We start from the raw sequence: 21,091 nt of genomic DNA, 5'->3' as shown, positions 1-21,091 counted from the left end.
GTATCTGGATAAATATCCACAATTTAAGAAACAATAAATATTTTAAGATACATTTTAGACAGAGTTGGAAATATTCAGATGATCTGTAAAGTGGAAGAAAGTATATATCATTATATTGCTAAGGAAAGTAAGTACCTTTAGATAAGGGAGAATTTTTTCTACTATATGTAAAAAATCACAGAGAGTCTGCACATTAATCAAAGTCTGAAAAGGTTGTTTAATACATCATTTTTAGTGAAAAATATATTACTGTGCTTTTTCAAAATTTCTTTACAGACAGATAAGTGACAGATAAAGCAACAGTATCAAGCTGAGAATCCTGACTGCAGAGAATCCAGGGCTCCAGTTGGTCCAGAATCCATACTCAGCCATTAACAGTCATTTTAAGACCTTCTCCTCCTACTCCAACACCTAGAAAAATGGTCCATCCAACCTCTGCATTGTGTTTTGTTCCACTAGCTATTATGTCACCATGAGAGACATAGTGCAAGGAGTCAAAGAAGGACTACAATTGTCAGGATCTGAGTAGCACTGTATTAGCTCAAGTGGTGTGGGAGCCCAGCTAGTGCAACACCTCTGCCATCAACAGCACTAGCCACCTTCCGTGTGAATGTGAGTTGTAAAAACCAAGTGAAATAAAGCTCTAATTATAGTCCAGAGTTCTCAGTGTCTGGAAACTCCCCATGAATACTGAATATCATAATTCTCTCACTTGTTTGCTGTAAGTTTAAGCACAGATTCTGCATCATTAGTTGTATTTACCTAGACAGCTCCCTTGAGAACCAGGAAAAGTAAATCCTTAATTTTTAATTAAATCCTCATTAACATAAAGAACTTATTATATGCAATGCTGAATGATGACGATAATACTCTCATAGAACTTAATATATTATGAAGGAAAAACAAAATAATGACTGTTTATATATTCAAATTTCTATTAAAGTTTTTGTTAGACAGAAAAATAGAAAAAGAACATCAGTTCTTAATCTCAGGAAATATATGACTGCACTTCAGTGGTTGATTATATCATTCTGTGTACTCTGAGTATACTACTTCAAGATGAAAACAACCCCTGTAGGAATATCCTTTTCAATGTTAATTTATAGTTTTTGATTTGGTCTCGCCAGGCTGCTTTCAGTTAAAATTAGATTGTAGCTGGGACTCTTGTAATAGTTGTCTGTAGCATCTCTTTCATAAAAGAATGCACGTGTGCATACATAAGTCACTCTGAACTATCATGTATTTAAAGACTATCAATCTAGTGATCAACATTCCAATATCATGCTCTGTGGCCAATCTTGATGATGCAGGTTTTGGAAAAAAAAAAAAAACAGGCTCAATCTTTCAATTCCTAGAATACAGTGTACTCATGAAAGTTTTGCCTGTTAATACTTTTGAAAGCAATATTAAGAGCAGGTTATAGCACTTACGTGTTTGTTTTCTCTGTGGTGATGGAGTCTCCAGACTTCCCAGGTCCCTGTATAGACTCCATGGCTGTGGAATAGAGAACTTTCTGCCCTCCATGGCGTTTTGCATCTGATGCAGCCTGGGAACATTCTCCTTCTCTTTCCTTCATGTTACTGTTCAATATATGGATCCCCAGAAGCAGACTGTAATCCATGATCTTAAAACTTTCTAGAACCTACCAAAGAAGGAATGACTATACTGAAACCACAAAATAATTAAACAGCAGCACTTTGCAAACCTGAGAGAAAGCAGGCTCTCACGGCACAAGCTTCTCTTATCAGGAAGTATTTGAAATTACATTTACACAAAAACCTTTTACTATCCACACAAGTCAAGTGCTCATTTTCTAATTAGCTGAATGCTCTTGTAACAAGTGAGAAAGCAAGACGCACAGCTGAAATGTAACCTGATGCTATTTTGTAGTCAAGGAAAATAATTCCAAGGAAGATAATTCCTTTTCCTTTATAGCAAATAATCAATTAATGGTTCCATCGTATACTTATGAACAACATATTTTTAAAATTATCTCTCATCCACATTCCAGACCTCCCTCAGTGTTTTTGACTGTACTCCTCTCTTATCTCCCCTCCACCTCCTATTTATAACAGACACCATACTCTTGGAGAACTTTCAAATGTCAACAAAAGTATTTGCTACCACCACCTTATTAGCAGCTAATGGGATTGGAGTACAAAAATCATGCACCTCTCTACTAGGCTAAATAGAGCCTATCTAAACTCAAAAGACAGGTTTTACTTATGAAGTATGACTTAACCAACCATCCTTCTCTTCTAGCTGTACCAACCATTTCTGTCTCTGGCAGCATGTCTTCTCTCACACACAAATAGTTTCATTTGTTTTTAGTCAGCTACATCATTCCAAAGTCTGGCATGCTATAATTGAAAGGCAATACAGCTCAAGTCAATACCCAAACATGAACTAAAGCAAGCTGCAATCACATCTAGTAATATAACCAAACTGTTCAGAGCAACAGTTTAGTGTCAGACAGCAACTGTGCTTAATGTCTTACATGACACTACTAAGTGGAGGAAGAAACACCAGTAACAGCCAGGAGGGATATGCTGTGCCACTCACTCTTTACCTCATGCAGCTCAGCAGTGATTCATGATGTGTTTTGACACATAGTGCCTGAAGATAATGGATTTTTGTCACAGATTCAAGAGGCAACAGTACGTCTTTTTACATTAACAAGAAAAAAAGTGATTTTACAGAGATGAGTGCAGATTCCAGGTATGTAATTTGGATGGAGATTATCCAATCATAAGTATTTTTGGTTAAGCAGAAACATCCCGTCTCTTAATGAAAAAAGAAAAAGCAATTCCAGCATTTGTGTAGGTTTAAAAATTATATGGCAGTAAATCAGTAATTTAGTATGGATCTGTATGTCTAATCATAAGGTTTTTATACCACTTACTCTAATTGCTGGAAAAATACTCATTGCTCAGATAACCAGAGCAGTGATGAAACAAAGCATAAAGTAGAAAGGCACAAAATCAGACCTGATTTTCAGACTCAAAGAATGACTTGAAGACACCATGGGTTTGCTCTTATCAGAGGAATCCTACTCAGCGATGCCTTAGTTCAAATGGAACAAGAAAAGACTACTAATGTATGGCCTTAGAAGTCCACAGCATCTTCTGAGGACAGAATTCACAAATTATTTAATACACAACAAAGCCTGTATTCTAACCACAAGATTCTGAAATTTTGTTGTGCATTGTGTGGACATGTTGGTGGTTTACAATCATAAATTGCAAAAATAGCATGGCTAACAGGTACAAAGGCACTTGGTGCCAAAAACATCTAAAATTTTATATACTGCTTACTTATTGCTACCCTTTACTCAGAGTTTCTCAGAAAGAAATTACAAAATCATGTATTAATTAAAAAATAGGTAATCAATGAATGTTTGCCATCAAATGCTGAAACAAAATTCAGGATAGGCTGAAAAATAACACCTTAGTACAGTAAGCAACACTGTTCATGCAAAACCAGAACAGGAGCTAGTCAGGCTTGGGAAAAGCATTGTCACATTTATTTTACAGTTATAAATTACTGCTGACAGTTCTACCTTCAACATGTTCTTTACAGCATTTTTAATTAGGTCACATTAGATACATGATTTTACCGCACTAATTACATAACCTATGTCTATGACTGGATGCAGTCTCATGGGAGGCTGTGCTGTAATGTGCTGCTCCTTCTTCTACAGGGACCTCTTATGTGATAAAATTAATCCATCACTGCCACTTAAACCCATACTACTTGTACAGTACAACAGATCATGCCTTGACAATTTATGATTTTGGTGTAGGATTATCAAAAAACTTCATAAAAACAAATTTTGTTATTACAGTTCATTAACAACTGAAACGCCTTCACATCCCAAGGATTAACTGCAATACAAATTCTTATAAACAGCACACAGCATAAGAACCCTTGTCCCCCAGACACTGTTCATGGCCCTACTCAGAGATGGCATTACACTGTTCACAGTGTGTCTTTAGGATATGATGATGTGATCTGGCCCTGTCTAATTACATCTTTGATGTACAGTTCTGATTACTTCCCCTTAGAAATGTGATAACCAAACCAACCACTCTTTTTGCAAATTAATATTTGTGACCATATCTAAACATGTTTTGCTCCCCGTTTATTTCTGATGAAACTTCTGGTAAGAATTAACTAACCAAAATAATAAGGAAGAATCTCATAAATCAGCAATCAACAAAACTTTGTGTCAAAATCCTCAGTCTGTATTAAGACAGTAAATTAGTTGGATTTACTGAATAATATCTCACATATTTAAAATACCAAATTGTGACAATTTTAAAATACATAAGTAACATTTTGCACACACAGTTGTACATAATAATCTGTTTCAACAAGGACAAGTTACAAAATGCAGAACATCAAGGCATTTCTTTTCCTATGCTGAGGTTTGTTTGCAGATACTTTTGATGATTTTAGGAGCGCTTTTGAGATGCAGCAGGAAGATTTTGCTACAAAGGCACCAAAATGATAACCTAATCAAAGAAAAAAACCCCACTCAAATAAATTACAATATTACATGGCTATATTCACAGCAAAAGGAGGAAGCCCTGCAAAACACCTGACTCTATCCATGTGAGATCACTAGAAATCAACATAAATTCTTAGAAATACACTACTTATGTAGGTGAAGAGAGGAAACCCCCAATCTTTGCTCATGTAACCATTCTGACATGTACCTTGCTAGCAAAATGGCACTGTGGGGTTTCAGGAAGAATGGTCTCAACCATGCTGTGTACTAACAAGTGGTGTATTTGATAATGACAATAACTGAAGTAAACCTTCAGTTCATTAATTAAACATTAAATTGTTTATCTTGATAGTATTTATATGTGTTAATTCACTAGCTACACAGATTCTGTCAACACAGTGTTGTCACTTGGTCATGAAGTACTGCTGTCAAGGCTGACTTCAGCTGCTCTGAAAACTTCCAGATGGCAAGTGGCACTCACCCTTTGTAGCCTTAAGCACTATTTTGTTTCATACCACATAAAAACCCACACTAAAATGGCATCACAAAATATGTTGATGCAGAACATGAAAAATTAATTCTCTGAATCAGATTTTCTTTTCTCAGAGGTAATCAGATGTTAAACTATTCTGTGAATTATCTTAGACATGGTTATGCTCCACTATCTCAGCCAGTGACTAACAGTGCAAAACAAGTATTTCTGCCACAAAATGTCATTTTTATTTTATATGCAGCCAGCCTGAGCTACACACTATCTGACAGAGAAATCTGCATTTACATTTGCTATCCATGCAAAACAGCACACAAAAATGTCATCAGATCATTTTCATAAAAGGGTCGAGAAAAATACAACTCAAAAGAAAAAAAAATAGAACCTTATTTAATAAAAGTACTAAATGAACAACCATGCAAGGAAGTATTTCCTCTCCTACAAGCATTTTGGAAAAGCGACAAAAAAATTAACACAGTAGAAAGAAGACTAATTTTACAACATATCAATAATTACTATTCAACATAATGAGCTATATGAAATAAACACAAATTAAAGGACTGTCTCACAAAATAAGCATGTCTTAGGAACAAGTTCACAAATGTCAATGCCTAAAAATGGGTCTGGTTTAGAAAAAATCTACCCCAAGAAAATGAATCATCACATTCCCACCAAAACATATGTGGAATCACTTCCCATTTCAACATAATTCCCCAAACTAACACTACAAAATTAACAATCTAGATTCTGATTTTAAAAGTAGAAGTAACGAAAAATTCCTAAGGTCAATTGATACTATAGGAGTGATAATATATAAAGATACAAGAGATCTACAGCATCATGCTATGGTCATTTCCCTCAAACTACCATTTCTGACAAAGAGGCCCTTCATCTAAGATTAGTATGTTCTCCATCTCCATGCCGCATCATGCCATCTTTTATTTCTGTCCTACGCTGCAGTTTAACACTTCATTAATTTTGCCAACACTACTGTTTGTAAGGATATGCTGTACAATGGGTCACTGAAGTTATTTGGCTTAAAGAATTATCTGTGTAGATCCTTTGAGGTAGAAAAAAGGCAAAAAACTGCAAAACACACTACACATGCTATGAAGGAATTTGAAAAATTCTGTGGATAAATTTGGTTATACAAGATCTGCATCACATTTGCTACAGTACAAAACAGATGTGCAATCACACCAAAAAACTTTTGTAGCAACTGGCTAAGACAGCAGTGATGAAAATAATACCCAAATCTCAAACTTAGGAGACATGACCATCCTGAAATTTCCTTTACAGGATTTTTCATTAGTCACTTTTAAAATGTAATTTCCTCAGAAAATTCTAGTGTTCTTTGACATAAAGGTAAAATGCAAACTCTCAAAAAACCTTCATTTCTCAATAGTAAATACATCTTCATTTTTTCTTTTGCTCTTAAAAACTACATGATCACAGTTTGATTAATTGTTAATGCTTCTCCAAAAAGGCAAGGATAGGATAGCTACAGAAAGTCTCACCAATAGTCTGGAATTTGCAAGCTAGTTCAAATTTTCAATTGTGTACATTGTATATATGATAAATTCATGAATGTTCCATCTTTAGGAACATTGCATTACACTCTTTGGTTCAGTTAAGTTGCAAATTCTGCAAAATGAACTGTGAGACAAGTTTTCAGACCCTGTCACCTCAAATGTGAACAAAACAAGCAGGGGATGCAGGAGCTGAACAATGCAATCAACCTGTACTTGTTCCAGCATGGATAATCTGGAGGCACCAGACCGTGAGGGATCACCACAAACAACTCAGCCCCATTCTCTAATTGGGCAGGTCATGCATCTCCTCACCAGCACTGCCAGGAGGTGTGAAAGGCCAGAACTTTTCCAGCAGTGGTCTACCATTGCAGCACTGCATTCCCTGGGGAAAAAGCTCTGTGTCAGGTGTCAGGATGGTCTGTGCTGGCTGAGTAGATGTATCAGGAGGCCAATTCAGCTAAACAAAGAAGATACTGCACAGCTTGAATGTGAAAAGGCAGCATACAGGACAGGTGAAGACGGACAGGCTAGAAAGGAGGAATAGAGAAACATTGCCTGAGCATCTAGGGATGGCAGCTGTGATCAAGGAGGCCAAAGGCCAGATAGAATTGAGACCAGCAAGGATATCAAGACACAGAGAAAAGCTGCCCAAGGAAAACATGAGTCCAGTGGTGAACAGGGCAGAAGATTCACTGACAGCAGTCACAGACCATAGCAGGTCCCCACCACAACTATCTTTCATTACCAGGAAATTTTGCCAGGCCTCTGAACTTAGCAATGGATCTTAAGGAGGAGAGAGCTAGCAACCAGGGATGTTTATATTTAAGAAGTAGGAAAAAAGTCCATTACTCCCTGATTCTGATTGCATATATGAGCAATGGAAACACAACCCAAATTTAAGCAACACAGAAGAGAATATCTTAGTTCTGAAATACTGGAAAGATCAAAAATTTCCTTTCTTAAATTAATTCCTAATTTCAAGTGGCTACACTAAATTTTTCACTTTGAAATAGCAGTAAAAAGAGATGACAAGTTTTCAAGTCCTAAAAAGCTTGTCAGTTATCACTATACCCATCTAAATACCTCATGGGTAGAAAAAGCAGAGGCAGCACTGATGCCCTGTTCACAAAATGGATGGAATATTTCTGGTCTTTTAAAGGCAGAAATAAAAGGCAGATAGTTTATAAATAAACTATCTGCTAAATTTATAAACTATCTCAGCTAACTTTATTAGCTGAGCAAATTCAGCAATATGAAAGATAATAATGTCTGCTCCCTCCATTTTACAACACAGAGTAAGACTTGACTAGAAAACAAAAATTAATTTTTTATATATGTATAACTTTCAGTGTGTTTATATGCAGATACACACAGATATATGCCTTATTGTGTATATGTGTATTTTTGTAAATACACAGATTACTATAGGATAATTTTCTTCTTTACTTTTAATACTTTTAAAATTTAGCTGGGCCTTTAAGAACCCTAGACTAACTTTAGAGTTGTTAATTTAAGATATACATGGAAAAAGATTGTATTAGCACTCAAATAACATGTAGCAGGAATTTTCCCAGACTTCCAAAGAATCATTAAGAGTCCCTTTATATGTAACAATTAAATGATTGATTCTTGTTTTTACTTTTCAGTCCAGTTACATATTTTAGATACTCTCTATTATTTCCAATAAAATAGATTTCCCCAAACTTTGACTGGGTAAGTAACCTTGGACAAGTGGGGGATGCACAGAAAGGCATCCAGATCCCCAGATGTGACATACTGATGCATTCTCTGTCATCACACATGGTAGGAGCTCAGGAAATACTCACTGCAAGAGACTACAGAGAGAACAATGTGTCACGTTAGAAAAATGTCTCATGCTGAATACACAGCTGAACATTAGGTCACACAGCTTTACAAACCAATCACAAGGCATTGCAGACTTCTGTGATAAACAAAAAATTCTATTCATGTGAAAAAACAATGCTTTTCATCTTGTACCACAGGTGGCAGTGAACAGTAAACTCTGATATTCAGGGTGTCTCTTCTATGTAGTGAGTTCAGACTATCCATTTAGCTTTATTATTATTAAATTCTTATGATTTCCCTCAGGCAAAGCAAATTTTTTCTTTCCAAAACCCCATGAATCCCAGGAATTTCTGAGAGATCTGGAGTCTCCCTTTTCCTTACATTTTCTTACCCATGCTACAGGAAAAAAAACCCTATTTTATAGCAATTCTCTCTGTCCGTAATAGAACTGATTCTGTTCACCAAGGTCTGCTCAAAGAGCAATGACAGGTATCCCTCTTCTGACTTGAAAATATTTTGTGGACAGCTTTTATGTGGACTTTTGAACTGAGGAAAAATTACCTTGCTCTAGAAGTAAAACTGCTGCCACTAGGCCTACCTTCCCATTCCGAGGTAACCAATTCACAGCAGCTCTACATACAGTTTATCATACATAATAAAGTTTCCACAGGGCTAATTATGCCTCAAGAAAAACAGATTAAAATCTACAAATTAATGGAGATTTATCATTATCATCAAATCTACTGAACTTCATTTCTGTATTAATCTGTATTGGCACAGATGGATCAGTGCAATCCTGGATGTACATAGAAATAGAGTGATAGCCCTGGAACTTAGGGTTGCTCTACATCATAAACTTAATGAATCAGCAATGTGCTCTGGTGGCCAGAATGTCCAACTGTATCCTGGGGTACACTGAGCACAGTACAGCCACCTGGTTTGAGAAAGGTGATTGTCCCACTACACTCAGCATTGGAGCAGCCTCACCTCAAGAACTGCATGCAGTTGGGCTCTACAGTGTAGGGATGATATAAAATATAAGAATGTGTCCAAAGGAAGGCAACAAAGATGGTGAAAGGACTACAGGGCATGATCTGTGGGGAGCAGAGGAAGATGTAAGGTTGAGGGTGACAGAAAGGATGGTGCTGATCTCTGGTGCCTGGTGATAGGATGCAAGGAAGCAGCTTAAAGCTGTATTGGTAAAGTTCAGAGTGAATAGAAGAAAAGGTTCCTCAGTGAGATGGTGGTTAAGCACTGGAACCAGTTCCACAGTGAGGGAAGTGCTCATGGTCCCCAGTCTTGGTGTTCAAAAAGTATATGGACATTCCATCTGTGACTATGATCTCAGATCACAACAGCTTAACTAAAATACAGGCTTAATCAGTGCTCTGACATCCATAGATATCCCTCCTTAAATAGCATGGAAAACAAAGGGAGGTTAAGTAATCTGTACTGAGTAAATTTAGAGCAGAGGTGAAGACAGAAGTTTAAATAGATACTCACCCGACAATCCCGCTGTAGTGTTTTCATTAATGCACTGTGTGTTTCAGAGTCAAAATACAACCCTTCATGCATATCTTGTAGGAAATCCAGGTCTTTGTATGTAGGGTTGGACTTCTCCCTCTCTTTTCTTGACGCTCTGCGTTTGTATGTGGAGCCTTTCAAGTCATATGTGAAATGCATTTTCAAGGCTCGTGGCAAAACATTGTTCATGACAACAATTCTAATGTTAATGCCTCCTGACTGAACGCAGTACAGCCCATAAAATTTGGGAAGAAGAGTCCTTGGATTCTGGTTCAGATTCTAAAACAAAAGAGATATTTTAAAATATGTCTATTTTTAATGAACTTCCACACTTAAGAAAGGGTTTTCTTTAACACCAAAAGATATTAACAAACACAAAGACAATTATGAATGTTTTCTTATTCAGCACAGTTTCTTCAACCAGTTGACTATCTTTGTGGGTTTCTGTTCCAGAAAGCTAGCATAGGTACTGCCTTCTTACTGGGAACTTATAAAGACCAAAAACAGAGAGTGACTACATTTAAGCCGGGTTTCTCTTTCTCACAGAAAACAACAGACTAGGCCAAACCTAAAAGCATCACAAAGACTTAATTTATTTTTTCTGACCTGAACAACCTTTGAGTTTTACCTGCTGGAAGGAGTTTGGGTTAAATGTAGTTCTCATTATCTTGACTTGGATTCTGAAAAACAGAACCCCTCTCTCCATAAGGCTTTACACAGTCAGGGTTAGTACCGAATGACTAAGTTATTTCCAAAGGCGTGTGAGGTCATAATAGAACCACAACTGACCACCAGAACAGAAAAATGTAAAATAATCCAAATTATTTATAAAACAGGCAAAATAAATTAGGTAGGAAAGGATAATAGAGGTGATAAAACAGGCAATATAAATCAGGTAGGAGAGGATAATAGAGGTGAGAGAGAAAATCCTTCTTCTGAATACAACTGTTCTCAGTCTTCAGCATGAAAAAGAAAGAAAAGGAAAAACTACTTCAGGTATTACATGATTACTAAGTTACAACATACAACTACCAGACATATTTTCACAGAAGTAATCACAGTGATTGAAATTTTATATTTTGGAAGCAATTGCATAGCAGTGAGAATAAAGTTCCCAGAAACAATACAAACTGGCCTTATATGTACTTGTAATAACTCAAACTTGTGCTGAGTGGATTATCATGATTAGGAACAACAAAACCTGCCATTATTGTCTTTTTTCATGTGTCAGTACATATCTCTTTTTTCTTACACACACAGTGAATCCATGTTACTTTCATGCAATAATGACAACATTCCTCATTTTTAGTATAAGTGAGAAGGTAATTTTTCAAGTATTTACTTCAGAAAAGAAAGCAAGAAAAGAAAGTCAGTCACAGGTCTAATAATACAAAGTCCCACATACCACCCAGAAGAATGTCTGTTCATATGTATAAGTGGTTTTTGTTACAAAAAAAAAAATTAAATTCTACTTACTTTTTAATCAGTGGTTTTCCCTTCAGGTGACACACAAACCCCAATACAATGGACTTAGAATTAGCCCTCAAAAAGCTCCATTCAAAAACTAAGTTTTGAACAAATTACATGGATAAAAATATCTTTTACATGATTGCTTTAATACATGAGAAATGGAAATCGAAAGTAGTTGGAAACAAAAGGGAAACTGACCGGTCTAGTTTCTTTGTCCACTCTGAGTGAAATGCAGAGGGTAGACAAACACAAAATGGAGAAAAAAAACTGAATTAGAAATTTAGAAACCTTATTTTGTTACTAGCTTATTAGAAGCAAAGTTTGGTATCAAATTAGATTATGACATTTAGCTTCACCTTGAATGCTTAAAAGAGCACCAATTCTTATCTTAAATATCTTCTTGGTTTATATCTATTCTTTCTGTTGGGTGTGTATGGCATGAAGAAGAAAGGCAGGTAAAACATAAAAAATATCACAAAAAATACAGATTAACCCAGTGGAATATTTCAAGACAAATGGAACTGATTCTTCAGAAGTGACATGAAACAGCAGAATTAAAGGTAAAATACAGTTTTCAAATACTTACCATATAATAGCCGGGCAAGAGCTTCTGAAGAAACTCAGCCTCTTTGTGTTGAACTGTTTTGATGATGAATTCGTCACCACTAGTTACAAAAAATAAGGATCCACTTGCACCTGGGTTGGATAATTCAATTAAAGGCTCACTGCAGATTGAGTACTGGAAGAGACAAAAATTGCTTTTCATTGCCCATGCATGTGTTACCCAAACACAAGTTTAATATGAAGAACTGCAGGTTCAAGTAGTCACAAGAGAATTATGTAGCAACACTACTGCTGCTAGCTGAGTCAGGCCACTCTGCCCAGGCCATGCTGCACAATCATGGATGAACAGCTGGCAGCTAAGCATATAATCCCTCTTCATGTTCCAAAGCAGATTCCTTTGGAGTGAAGCCAGTGGTTGATGAGGAAGGAGTCGATCTCCATGCTGCCAGCATAGCAAACTCTGAGTTAAAAACTTTGAGAAGACATTTTCACTGGAACTGTTTGCTTTTCACAACCATTTTTTTGAAAGAAACAGGTACAAGATGGTAGAAAAACTGTGAGTAGGGTTTTTTCATTATAGAAGAATAGGCAAATCCTATTCTGTGCAACTGGGATTGAAACCATTAGACTTGGTATAGGTATAGCTACTGAATTTAGTATAGTTACTGATTTTTAAAATAGTTTACTAGTTTTATGATTGAAAACCAATTGAAATAGAAAAACTCAATACCACTAAGTAAGAAAAACTGGAATTTGAAGAATCATTATATTGCATATTTAGACAGGCTTCCTTTTCCACTGGACACATTACGAATTACAATCACATTAAGGAGGAAAAGGACACAAGACTACCCCTTACTAGTAGAACTACACTTACACAGAGACTAATGTACATTTATTAAGTGTCCACTATTCCAAACTTCATTCAAATTATATGAGTAGACATTCAACTCAAAACCATAGAAAAATCTGTTTATATTAAACTTGAAAGCAGTAATTCCAGAAAAGCTAATAAATATGTTCTTTTCTGAGCACTTGAACTAAAGAAGCATCTTTCCTGTGGGTTTAAGCCATTACCTTCTTATCCTAGCTCCAGCTAAGGTTTATAATTTTTTAGAGAATTTTCCATGATATCTCCCTGCTTATAGTCAATTCCAATTAATACAAAATGCCTTTCTTGTTAACCTTATAGTTGCAATTTTCTATAGACAGAATGGCCATACTAAACTGTAACACTACAAACCTTTACACCAAATCAGCAGTTGTACTGCAGTAATTGCATTTTTCTTGTCAAAATATTTCGATCTTAATGAGTAACTGTCACTGTGATAAGCATTTTAATGCAATTATCCTAAACATTAATGCTCAATAGAACAATAAAACATAAGCAGAAGACATTGACCTACACTCTGCATTGGTCATTTTCCAGTGGTATGCATTTCTGTAAAGAAGTCCACCCATCAAATGCTGCTATAAAAAGGGCCCAGCTAGTTTTGACTGGACACCTCTGGAAGGTAAATCAAAACCAAAAGGTAAGAAAATCTCCAAGGGCCTGACAAGTGAGTATTTATGATCAAGAAGTTTCCTTACAAAATGACAGTACTTCATGAGGTTTACAGTGATAATTTAATTCTACCAGCTATTCAAATGTATTTATGCTTGTTATCCTATCTGACTCCTACAGTTACTGCTTATCCTCCTTGGAAAAGGTGAAGCTTTAAATCCTGAGCTTTGTCACTTCAAATTAACAGTGTAAAGTCACATATGCTTGCTGTAATTTCTGCTCTTATTTTACTTCACATACCCTTCTGCCACAGCTGGACAATCATTTACTACTTACTACATACCACTTGTGTGTTTTCCTGTGCTAACAGAAAAAAGAATCTGCAACAAATTGTCTTTATTGGTACTTCCCTCAGGGAATACTCTTTTTATACTTAAAATTACTGTCACGAATCTTATTCACAGCATGTAGTTTTTGTATAAACTTTCACTTCTGCTCCTGCAAAAGCTTCCTCAGATGGAAAAGAAGTTGTAGGTGATAGTAACTTTGCTCTAAGAAGCACAACCTTTTTAGCAGCTGGCAGCACAGCCCACATACTTCATCTTTTACCAAGTCCATAAAAAGAGATAAGATAAATAGCATATTACATAGTGACACAACTGGCACCCATGATGTCCTTGTCTCTAAACTGGAGAGGCATAGATTTGATGGATGGATAACTCAGAGGATAAGGAATTGGTCATACTCTAAGAGTTGTGGTCAATGGAAGAAAGAAATTCTTCACTCTAAGGATGGTGAGGTGCTGGAATGTGTGGTCTAGAGAAGTTGTGGATGCCCCATGTCTAGAAGTGTTTAATACCAGGCTGGATGGCACTTTGAGTGACCTAGTGGGGGAGGTGTCCCTGACCATGCCAGTGAAGTCAGAAATAAATCTGACATATAAAGTTGCTAATTTGTACCAGAACTCTGATTTCATCAGTGACCCATCATGAAACAAACTGAACATTGGGCAAACATCTAGAAGACAATCCAGTTCAGCATTCATCCTATCCTTCCAAAAGCAGAACTACAGGAGAAATAAAACAGCAGATACTTGTTCCAGCAGTATACAAAGTGGTTCCATCAAGTAAAGCCTGCTTTTACAGTGTCAGCAAATTTGTAACATTTTTCCTTGTGTAAACTGAACACTGTGAAAGAATAAGTCTTCAATTTATAAAATAGAGAGAACAAAGGAAACATTCTAAAATGCTCCATTTTTAATCTGTCATCCATGTGCCTCAAAGCTAGACAGGAACATTTGCAGACCTCACTTTGTAATGAAATGTGTAAGCAACACAAATCACACAAAAGTACTTAATTAGAAATGAATTGATAAAAGTCACAAACTTCTCTAGAAAATCATCTGAATGACATAACTCCTGTAGAAAATCATCTGAATGACACAGATGTTGCTCCAGTTAATTAACAAGGTAGGGTTTTTATACAAATTCTCTCAAAGATAAAAAATTAAATTTTTTGTCACCATTAAAAATATTCACTATTTATATACCCCTGTGCACACAAAAGTTCTTACTGATTTGGGCAACCTTTAAGAATCCTTTTCTGCCACAATGAACCTAGCATGCTTTATAATAATTTGTAACTCAAAGGAAAACTGCAGGCTCTTACCAAATAGTCATCAGGCTTGATACCAAAAAGTTCTCTGAAATAGCGGAAGGCAAGAGGTGCATATGTCTTAAATCTGAAGTCAGGGTAATGATGAGCAGGCGTAAGATTGCTCCCTTCACTGAAAACAAAAACAAACCAAACCAAATTACTAAGTAATTATTAGCAGCTAGTTTCACCACTAAGCTGTATAACTTGACTGTTTGTGCGCTGAGAAAAAAGCATAAATGCAGATAAACCTCTCTATCATCATTAACCACTAATACTGAGACACCGTCCATGAGAGCCACTGCCAGCAAATTCCTTTTTCTCACTTTAAAGGAAAAAACTATTTTCATCGCCTGTATGCATTTGCATAAAGATCATGTTTAAACATGAACAAGACAAAATCCAGAAGTCCAGGGTAGACTGACTCCACCAAGTTCTGAAAACTCTTGTGTCATGGTTGCTGTGCTCAAGACGACTCCAACCATGGCATCTCCCACCAGCCAGTCTCTGTTTCTAAGCAGCAGATCCAGTAGGGCAGCACCCCTGGTAGGCTCACTTCCCAGCTGTGTTGGGAAGTTATCTTCACACACTCCAGGAATTTCCTAGACTGCCTCCTCTTCCATGTTGAATTTCCAGCAGACATCTGGCAGGTTAAAATCACCCACAAGAACAAGGGCTGACAATCACAAATCACCATCACATCATAGAATAGTTCATCCACCTCCTCATCCTGGTTGGGTGGTTTAAAACAGACTCCCACCAGGATATATCTGCCTTTCCAGGTTTCCTCCTGATTGTCACTAATAGGCATTAAACCATCACTATTTTGAGCTCTGTACAATCAAAACACTTCCCAATGTACAGAGCCACCCCACCTCCTCTCCTTCCTGTCCCTCATGAAGAGCTTGGAGCCATCCAGTGAAGTGCACTGGTCACCCCACCCTGTGTTCCTGTGGCAGTGATTATGTCATGGCTGTCCTGCTACTTTATGGTTTCCAGCTCCTCCTGTTTGTTACCTGTACTCCTTAGCTCTTTTCCTTGTTTTATATTTATCACCTCACTGTATTTTTAGCCTGAGTAACAAAACTCTTGAGATGAATACTAGATATAAGATAAAGGCCAGCAGCAAAATGCTGCTAGATTAAAAAAAAAACCAAAAACAACTCTATGCCCATGGATTCATTTATGATAGAAAATGAGAGAGGTCTTTTAAGCAGAAGAAATCAAGTTCTATACTGTGATTTCAAAATAAACAAGGACACCTTTAAGACAGTTTTGGTACTGAAATCAGCTAGATAGAAACTTTCTAACACATATTTATTAGAGTATTAGAAAGAGAACCTTTATTACTCTGGGGATCTTTTCTCTAATCAAGTGCCCCAGAGTCATGTGAACAGAGTTTTCATCATACACACTGATTATATATTAATTAGCTATCCTCACATACTTGACTTTATTTGACATAATCATACCCCTTATCAGAAGTCTTCATATGATTCTTTGGGCTCTGTCTTCAATGTCCAGTGTCCTTTCTATGTGGCTGTTCCTTGACCTCTGCTTCTGGGTAAGTGCAATATTGTTGTTTTGTACAACTTATACTTTGCCAGCCTTGTAGAGCTGAGCTGGCATCCTGCTTGTGTTTTGCATGACTTCTGTTTGCTGAGGTTACATCCTTTATTTATATCTCCAAGACTGTGCTGTTGTGTTCCACTGTCCTTGATAACAGCAAATGCTGTTCTGTTTTACTGTTCTTATCAGTTTGGCCAGTGTCTGAATGGTTTGATAGAGAAATACAAAATCCAAGACTTGACACAGTTGCTGAAATAAGCTTTTCTAACTCTTCTTTACTCATTTACTGTAACTAAATTATTCAGTAATGCAGAATGTACCATGATGCTTGGGAAAAAGAATATCCAAAGGACACCAAAAAGAAAAAAAGGCTACAAATTCACACAGGTATGAAAAGCAATAAATATTAAGCAACAATCCTGAAAAACATAATTAGTAATAATTAAATATAATGAAAGAATTTAAGAGCTTTCATCCTGTACAATTAATATTTGTCATATCAACTTACCGCTTTTCATTAACAACAGTTTGATGACAGAAGCCTACTCAACTCACCTAGCTGCCCCTGTGCTGCCAAACCCCTCACAACTGAACTGTTTCAGTGACAGCAGGTGAACAAGCTTTCTCAGTCTCCAGAAATGTATAACACTTCAGACTCTTGAACAGCAGATGCAAGGAGGAAAAAAAAATCAAACAGATTTCTTTCTGGAATTCACATATAAAAAGATGCTTGTGGATGACATACATATGAAGACAATAGAATACTGCTGCTGTGTTAAACCCTACAGGCAATAATGATGGCTGCCTAGTCCTAAGGAACTCCTCTGATCACTTTGCAGTATGACTCCAAATATCAAAATCAAGTCCACATATGCTTTATTGTTCCATTATAGAGCTAAAAATGGGTATCAGTAGGATACAAGCTAAAGATGGTAGTGTTTATTTATAATTAACATAGACTAATGTTCTTTCATAAGGCCTCTCTTCTGCTCAAAACACTGCTAGATTTGTCAGACATTAAGTTGTATATAGCTGGTTGTGACTCACTGAATTTTTGTACAATAAGAGGATGTCCCAGTGGCCATATAGTTACACTGGAAATCTGGGGTCATACTTGTAAATGGATTTAATTGTCATAGGAATGTAGAAAAGAATAGAACAGAGTGTTCTCTACTGAAGTATCACATAATTGTCAGCGAATATAAAGTACCTAAACTTTTTAAATAAGTTTTACATTTTGGTACTAAGCACTTTTATAAATCTGCTTCCTCCAGCTGTAGCTCAAAAGCTTCTCCTGTGAAAGCATGTCAGCAAATAGATTATGTGTCGTTATTATACCAGAACATATATTGTCACTTCACTAAGGTGACATGAAGGTAGGAGGTTTGCTATGACAATAGGACAGTTCTGAGGCATTCCTAAGTGCATATGGAGTAAAATGACAATGCTGGGTGCAAGTAACACTTGCACCTTACTTTGTGAGGTGCACAGTAATGCATAGCAAGTGGAGATTTATTGCTAAACAGGGCAATTATTTTGAAATAGCTTCTACATAGAGGGCAATTCTATCTATTTAGAACACATCAGACACTTTATCACAGCTACTACATTCAATTTCCCTATGCAGACAGCTTTCTTACTCTTTATAAAGTCATCTTTAAAAACACCTTCTGTTTAAGGTCTACAGATTATTTTACCATACCCTGTTTCTGTTAATCATATTGATTAGTTTCAGCTTCACTACTTAACAGAACAGTTTACTGATCCAAACAATAAGCTCTTCTGTAATTCATGAAGCATTGACACAAAGTTAAGATTTCTTGTTAATACTTTGTAAAATAGTTTTAAGGTTTTCCTGATGGTACTTTTAATAGAAAAAGCACCCTCACTTCCAGTAATTTCTTAGAATAATGAAAACCTTTCAAATGTCTTATCAATTTGAAGCTCGCATAACAAGTATGAATTGAGTATGGCCTTGCTCTTTATGGAAAAAGATAAACATCACTGTACAGAATCCTTGATCTCAGTGCATCCCTACCCTATTTATAATTATTCACATACCACTCTATTAGCTATTGAAAGAATGTATTCTGTGGTTTCTCTTCACATTTTCTTGATGCATTTTACAGTTTCACTCTCATGGGATTAAAGTGTATGTGCAAAGCACTAAATATAATGATTTTTAATCAGTCTAGGGAGTTTCAAGGGGATGATTACATCTTTGAAATTTAACAAAAAAATGCCCATGATCCATTGACAAAAAGTTAAAATTTGTACAATGGTACTTTGGACATAATAAGAAAGGGGGTAACCATGTAATTTCCTACTCAGCTAGTTTAAGGACAGATCTACCAGCAAAGCAAAGATAAAGACTTTAACTGATTCTGGCAATCTTGAGCAATTCAAGTATTTCTATATGAGCTATGGCAACAAAATACAGGCTTTGGAATGATTAGGCAGCAATTGTAATTTATGAGGTATTTTAATAACCTTAGATGTTATACCCCACAAAAGAAAAAAAAGATTCATAGGCTGACTAAGCTTAAAATGCAAGTTTGGTTTAATACTTATATTGCAATTTTAATTTTTATAAAATCAAGCACACCTAGAAATAACAGTATGTGCATCTAAGCCTGCCTCTTTGTAAATGCTGAGAGTGGATTTAAAGCATAGGTGGTGTAATATCAAACTAAAAGTGAAGTAAAATTAATTAAAATTTTAATGGCTAAAAAAAATGGCTGTAAAAATTTGCTAAACAAGACACCCAGATACATTTCTTGGCAGCTTTTCTTTCCTATGGCCTCCCCCTGATAGGATGTCCTCAGAAGATACCACACCTATCTGAAGGGGCAGAGAAAGCCAGCTTCATATCTTGGTAGCAAGCCTTCATCACTGAGGATTGTTAAAAGGCTCTGACAGAGCTGTTATCAAAACAATTAGTCTGTAGTTATGACCATGTGTATAACTTTCCTGTGTGTATTGTAATAAAACTGAAGAGGAGGAACATATCAGTTCTTTCAGTGAAAGAAATTATTTTTTACATTGTAAAATAAAAAAAAAAAGTCTAAACTTAAACACTGCAAACATTAAAAATGAAGATTATCCAATTTCCATTTCATTGCTCTTGAACACAGCTGCTTTTTAAAACTTAAACAAAATGTGTTTCAGCTCTAAAAACTGTATCAAACAAACACATAGGTGATGTACTGCTTTGGTAAGTTCCTCTCCTGTATGTAATTTCAGGAAAGCTTCATTTCCCACATGGTGGAAGCAGGTATCATGTTTATCTGTACAAAGAGGTGTGTCTGTGTTTTCTTTGTACTCTGGGTTAAAGTCCAGTGGCAACATCTTTTTCTCTCACTTACATTTTCCTAAACTTCCAGTTACCAAATGCTGTCCTAAGCAGTTCCCTGCAAGTCAGCTTTGAAATACAATTAGGAATAGTAATTAACTTAAAAACAGGTCAAGTCAATCATACCTACGTAACAGCTGAATATAGAAGCATTTACTTATACTTATGAAGATATTATTTTATAAACAACTGGAAATGGTATTAAAATACATGATCTCTGAGTACTTGAAAAGTAGTTTAAGCAATCTACATAACCATACAACTATTCGGGTTATCAGGTTTACCAATAATTTGTTGGTAACAGAGGTAGCTGAGTGCAGTATTTCATACCACTTTGCTTTTGTTGCCAAAGTATTCCCATTTCTAATATTTGTTTTGCATCCTTCTTTCTGCGTTTGTAACTCAACTGACAGACCATATAAACCTTATCAGAACTTGAATAATTCTGTACATCTCTGCAACCAAAGCACCAAGGAATAGCAGCAGCACTTTATCAGAATATTCAGATCACTTTATCTTCCTTGTGAAACTGCCCATAGGAAACATGTATCATGGTGTAAGTTACACAACTCATCGTTGGTGTGAACATTTAAATACTAGTCACACAAAACCTGTAGAGCATTCTACACTACAAATACACTACTTAGTCCGTCAGCTAACCTATGATACAGGTTTGATACAAAGATATTTCCAAAGGCAAGTATCAGTTTTCTCAATCAGTCCTCAAAAACATACTAGAAAGCAATACATGTCCATTTCAAATGTAGGGTAGAACCCAGATTGCCATGTAAAGTTTTTACTTTCTTAGTACTTTGACTTATTTAGGTTGTTATTCAAATGCTATCACAACACAATGGTATGCTTCTGACATTAAAGAGCAGAAAGTATTGAATAATCTTTCATTAGCATCATAAGAAAGCAATTTGTAAATGGAGTACACACAGCATGCATACATCAACATCTAACACACTTTCCAGCTCAATTAGAAACACAGCAACTGCTCTCAACACGCAGGGTCTAGACCCTGCAATAAAAGCATATTAGCAAGGGAAGTACATAAGATTGACTAACAACTTGCTGCAAAAATGGTCAAACTCAACAGCTGCGCTTAGAAGCA

General features: G+C 36.1%; 1 protein-coding gene and 1 long non-coding RNA gene across 17 annotated transcripts in view; one reads left to right on the top strand and one right to left on the bottom strand.

Annotated features, from left to right (window-relative positions):
* Positions 1-6,943, top strand: part of LOC146763867 (uncharacterized) — a 34,523-nt gene extending 27,580 nt beyond the window's left edge. For all 3 annotated transcript variants that reach the window (XR_014951544.1, XR_014951545.1, XR_014951543.1), the window contains one exon: positions 277-6,943. This is a non-coding gene — a long non-coding RNA (uncharacterized LOC146763867). The remainder of the gene's footprint in view (positions 1-276) is intronic.
* The window catches only part of PIP5K1B (phosphatidylinositol-4-phosphate 5-kinase type 1 beta), a 97,836-nt gene that overhangs the window by 23,685 nt on the left and 53,060 nt on the right, over positions 1-21,091 (bottom strand). For all 14 annotated transcript variants that reach the window (XM_021530505.4, XM_021530512.4, XM_085567564.1 and 11 more), the window contains 4 exons: positions 15,069-15,186; positions 11,919-12,071; positions 9,842-10,141; positions 1,431-1,642 (listed from right to left, as the gene is read on the bottom strand). In XM_021530505.4, the coding sequence (XP_021386180.2) occupies positions 1,431-1,642; positions 9,842-10,141; positions 11,919-12,071; positions 15,069-15,186 (783 nt within the window). The remainder of the gene's footprint in view (positions 1-1,430; positions 1,643-9,841; positions 10,142-11,918; positions 12,072-15,068; positions 15,187-21,091) is intronic.

This window comes from Lonchura striata, chromosome Z (genome assembly GCF_050655825.1).
Source record: "Lonchura striata isolate lonStrDom1 chromosome Z, ASM5065582v1, whole genome shotgun sequence".
NCBI lineage: Eukaryota > Metazoa > Chordata > Aves > Passeriformes > Estrildidae > Lonchura > Lonchura striata.
Note: the sequence above shows the minus strand (reverse complement) of the source record. Positions and strands in the feature narration are given on the sequence as shown.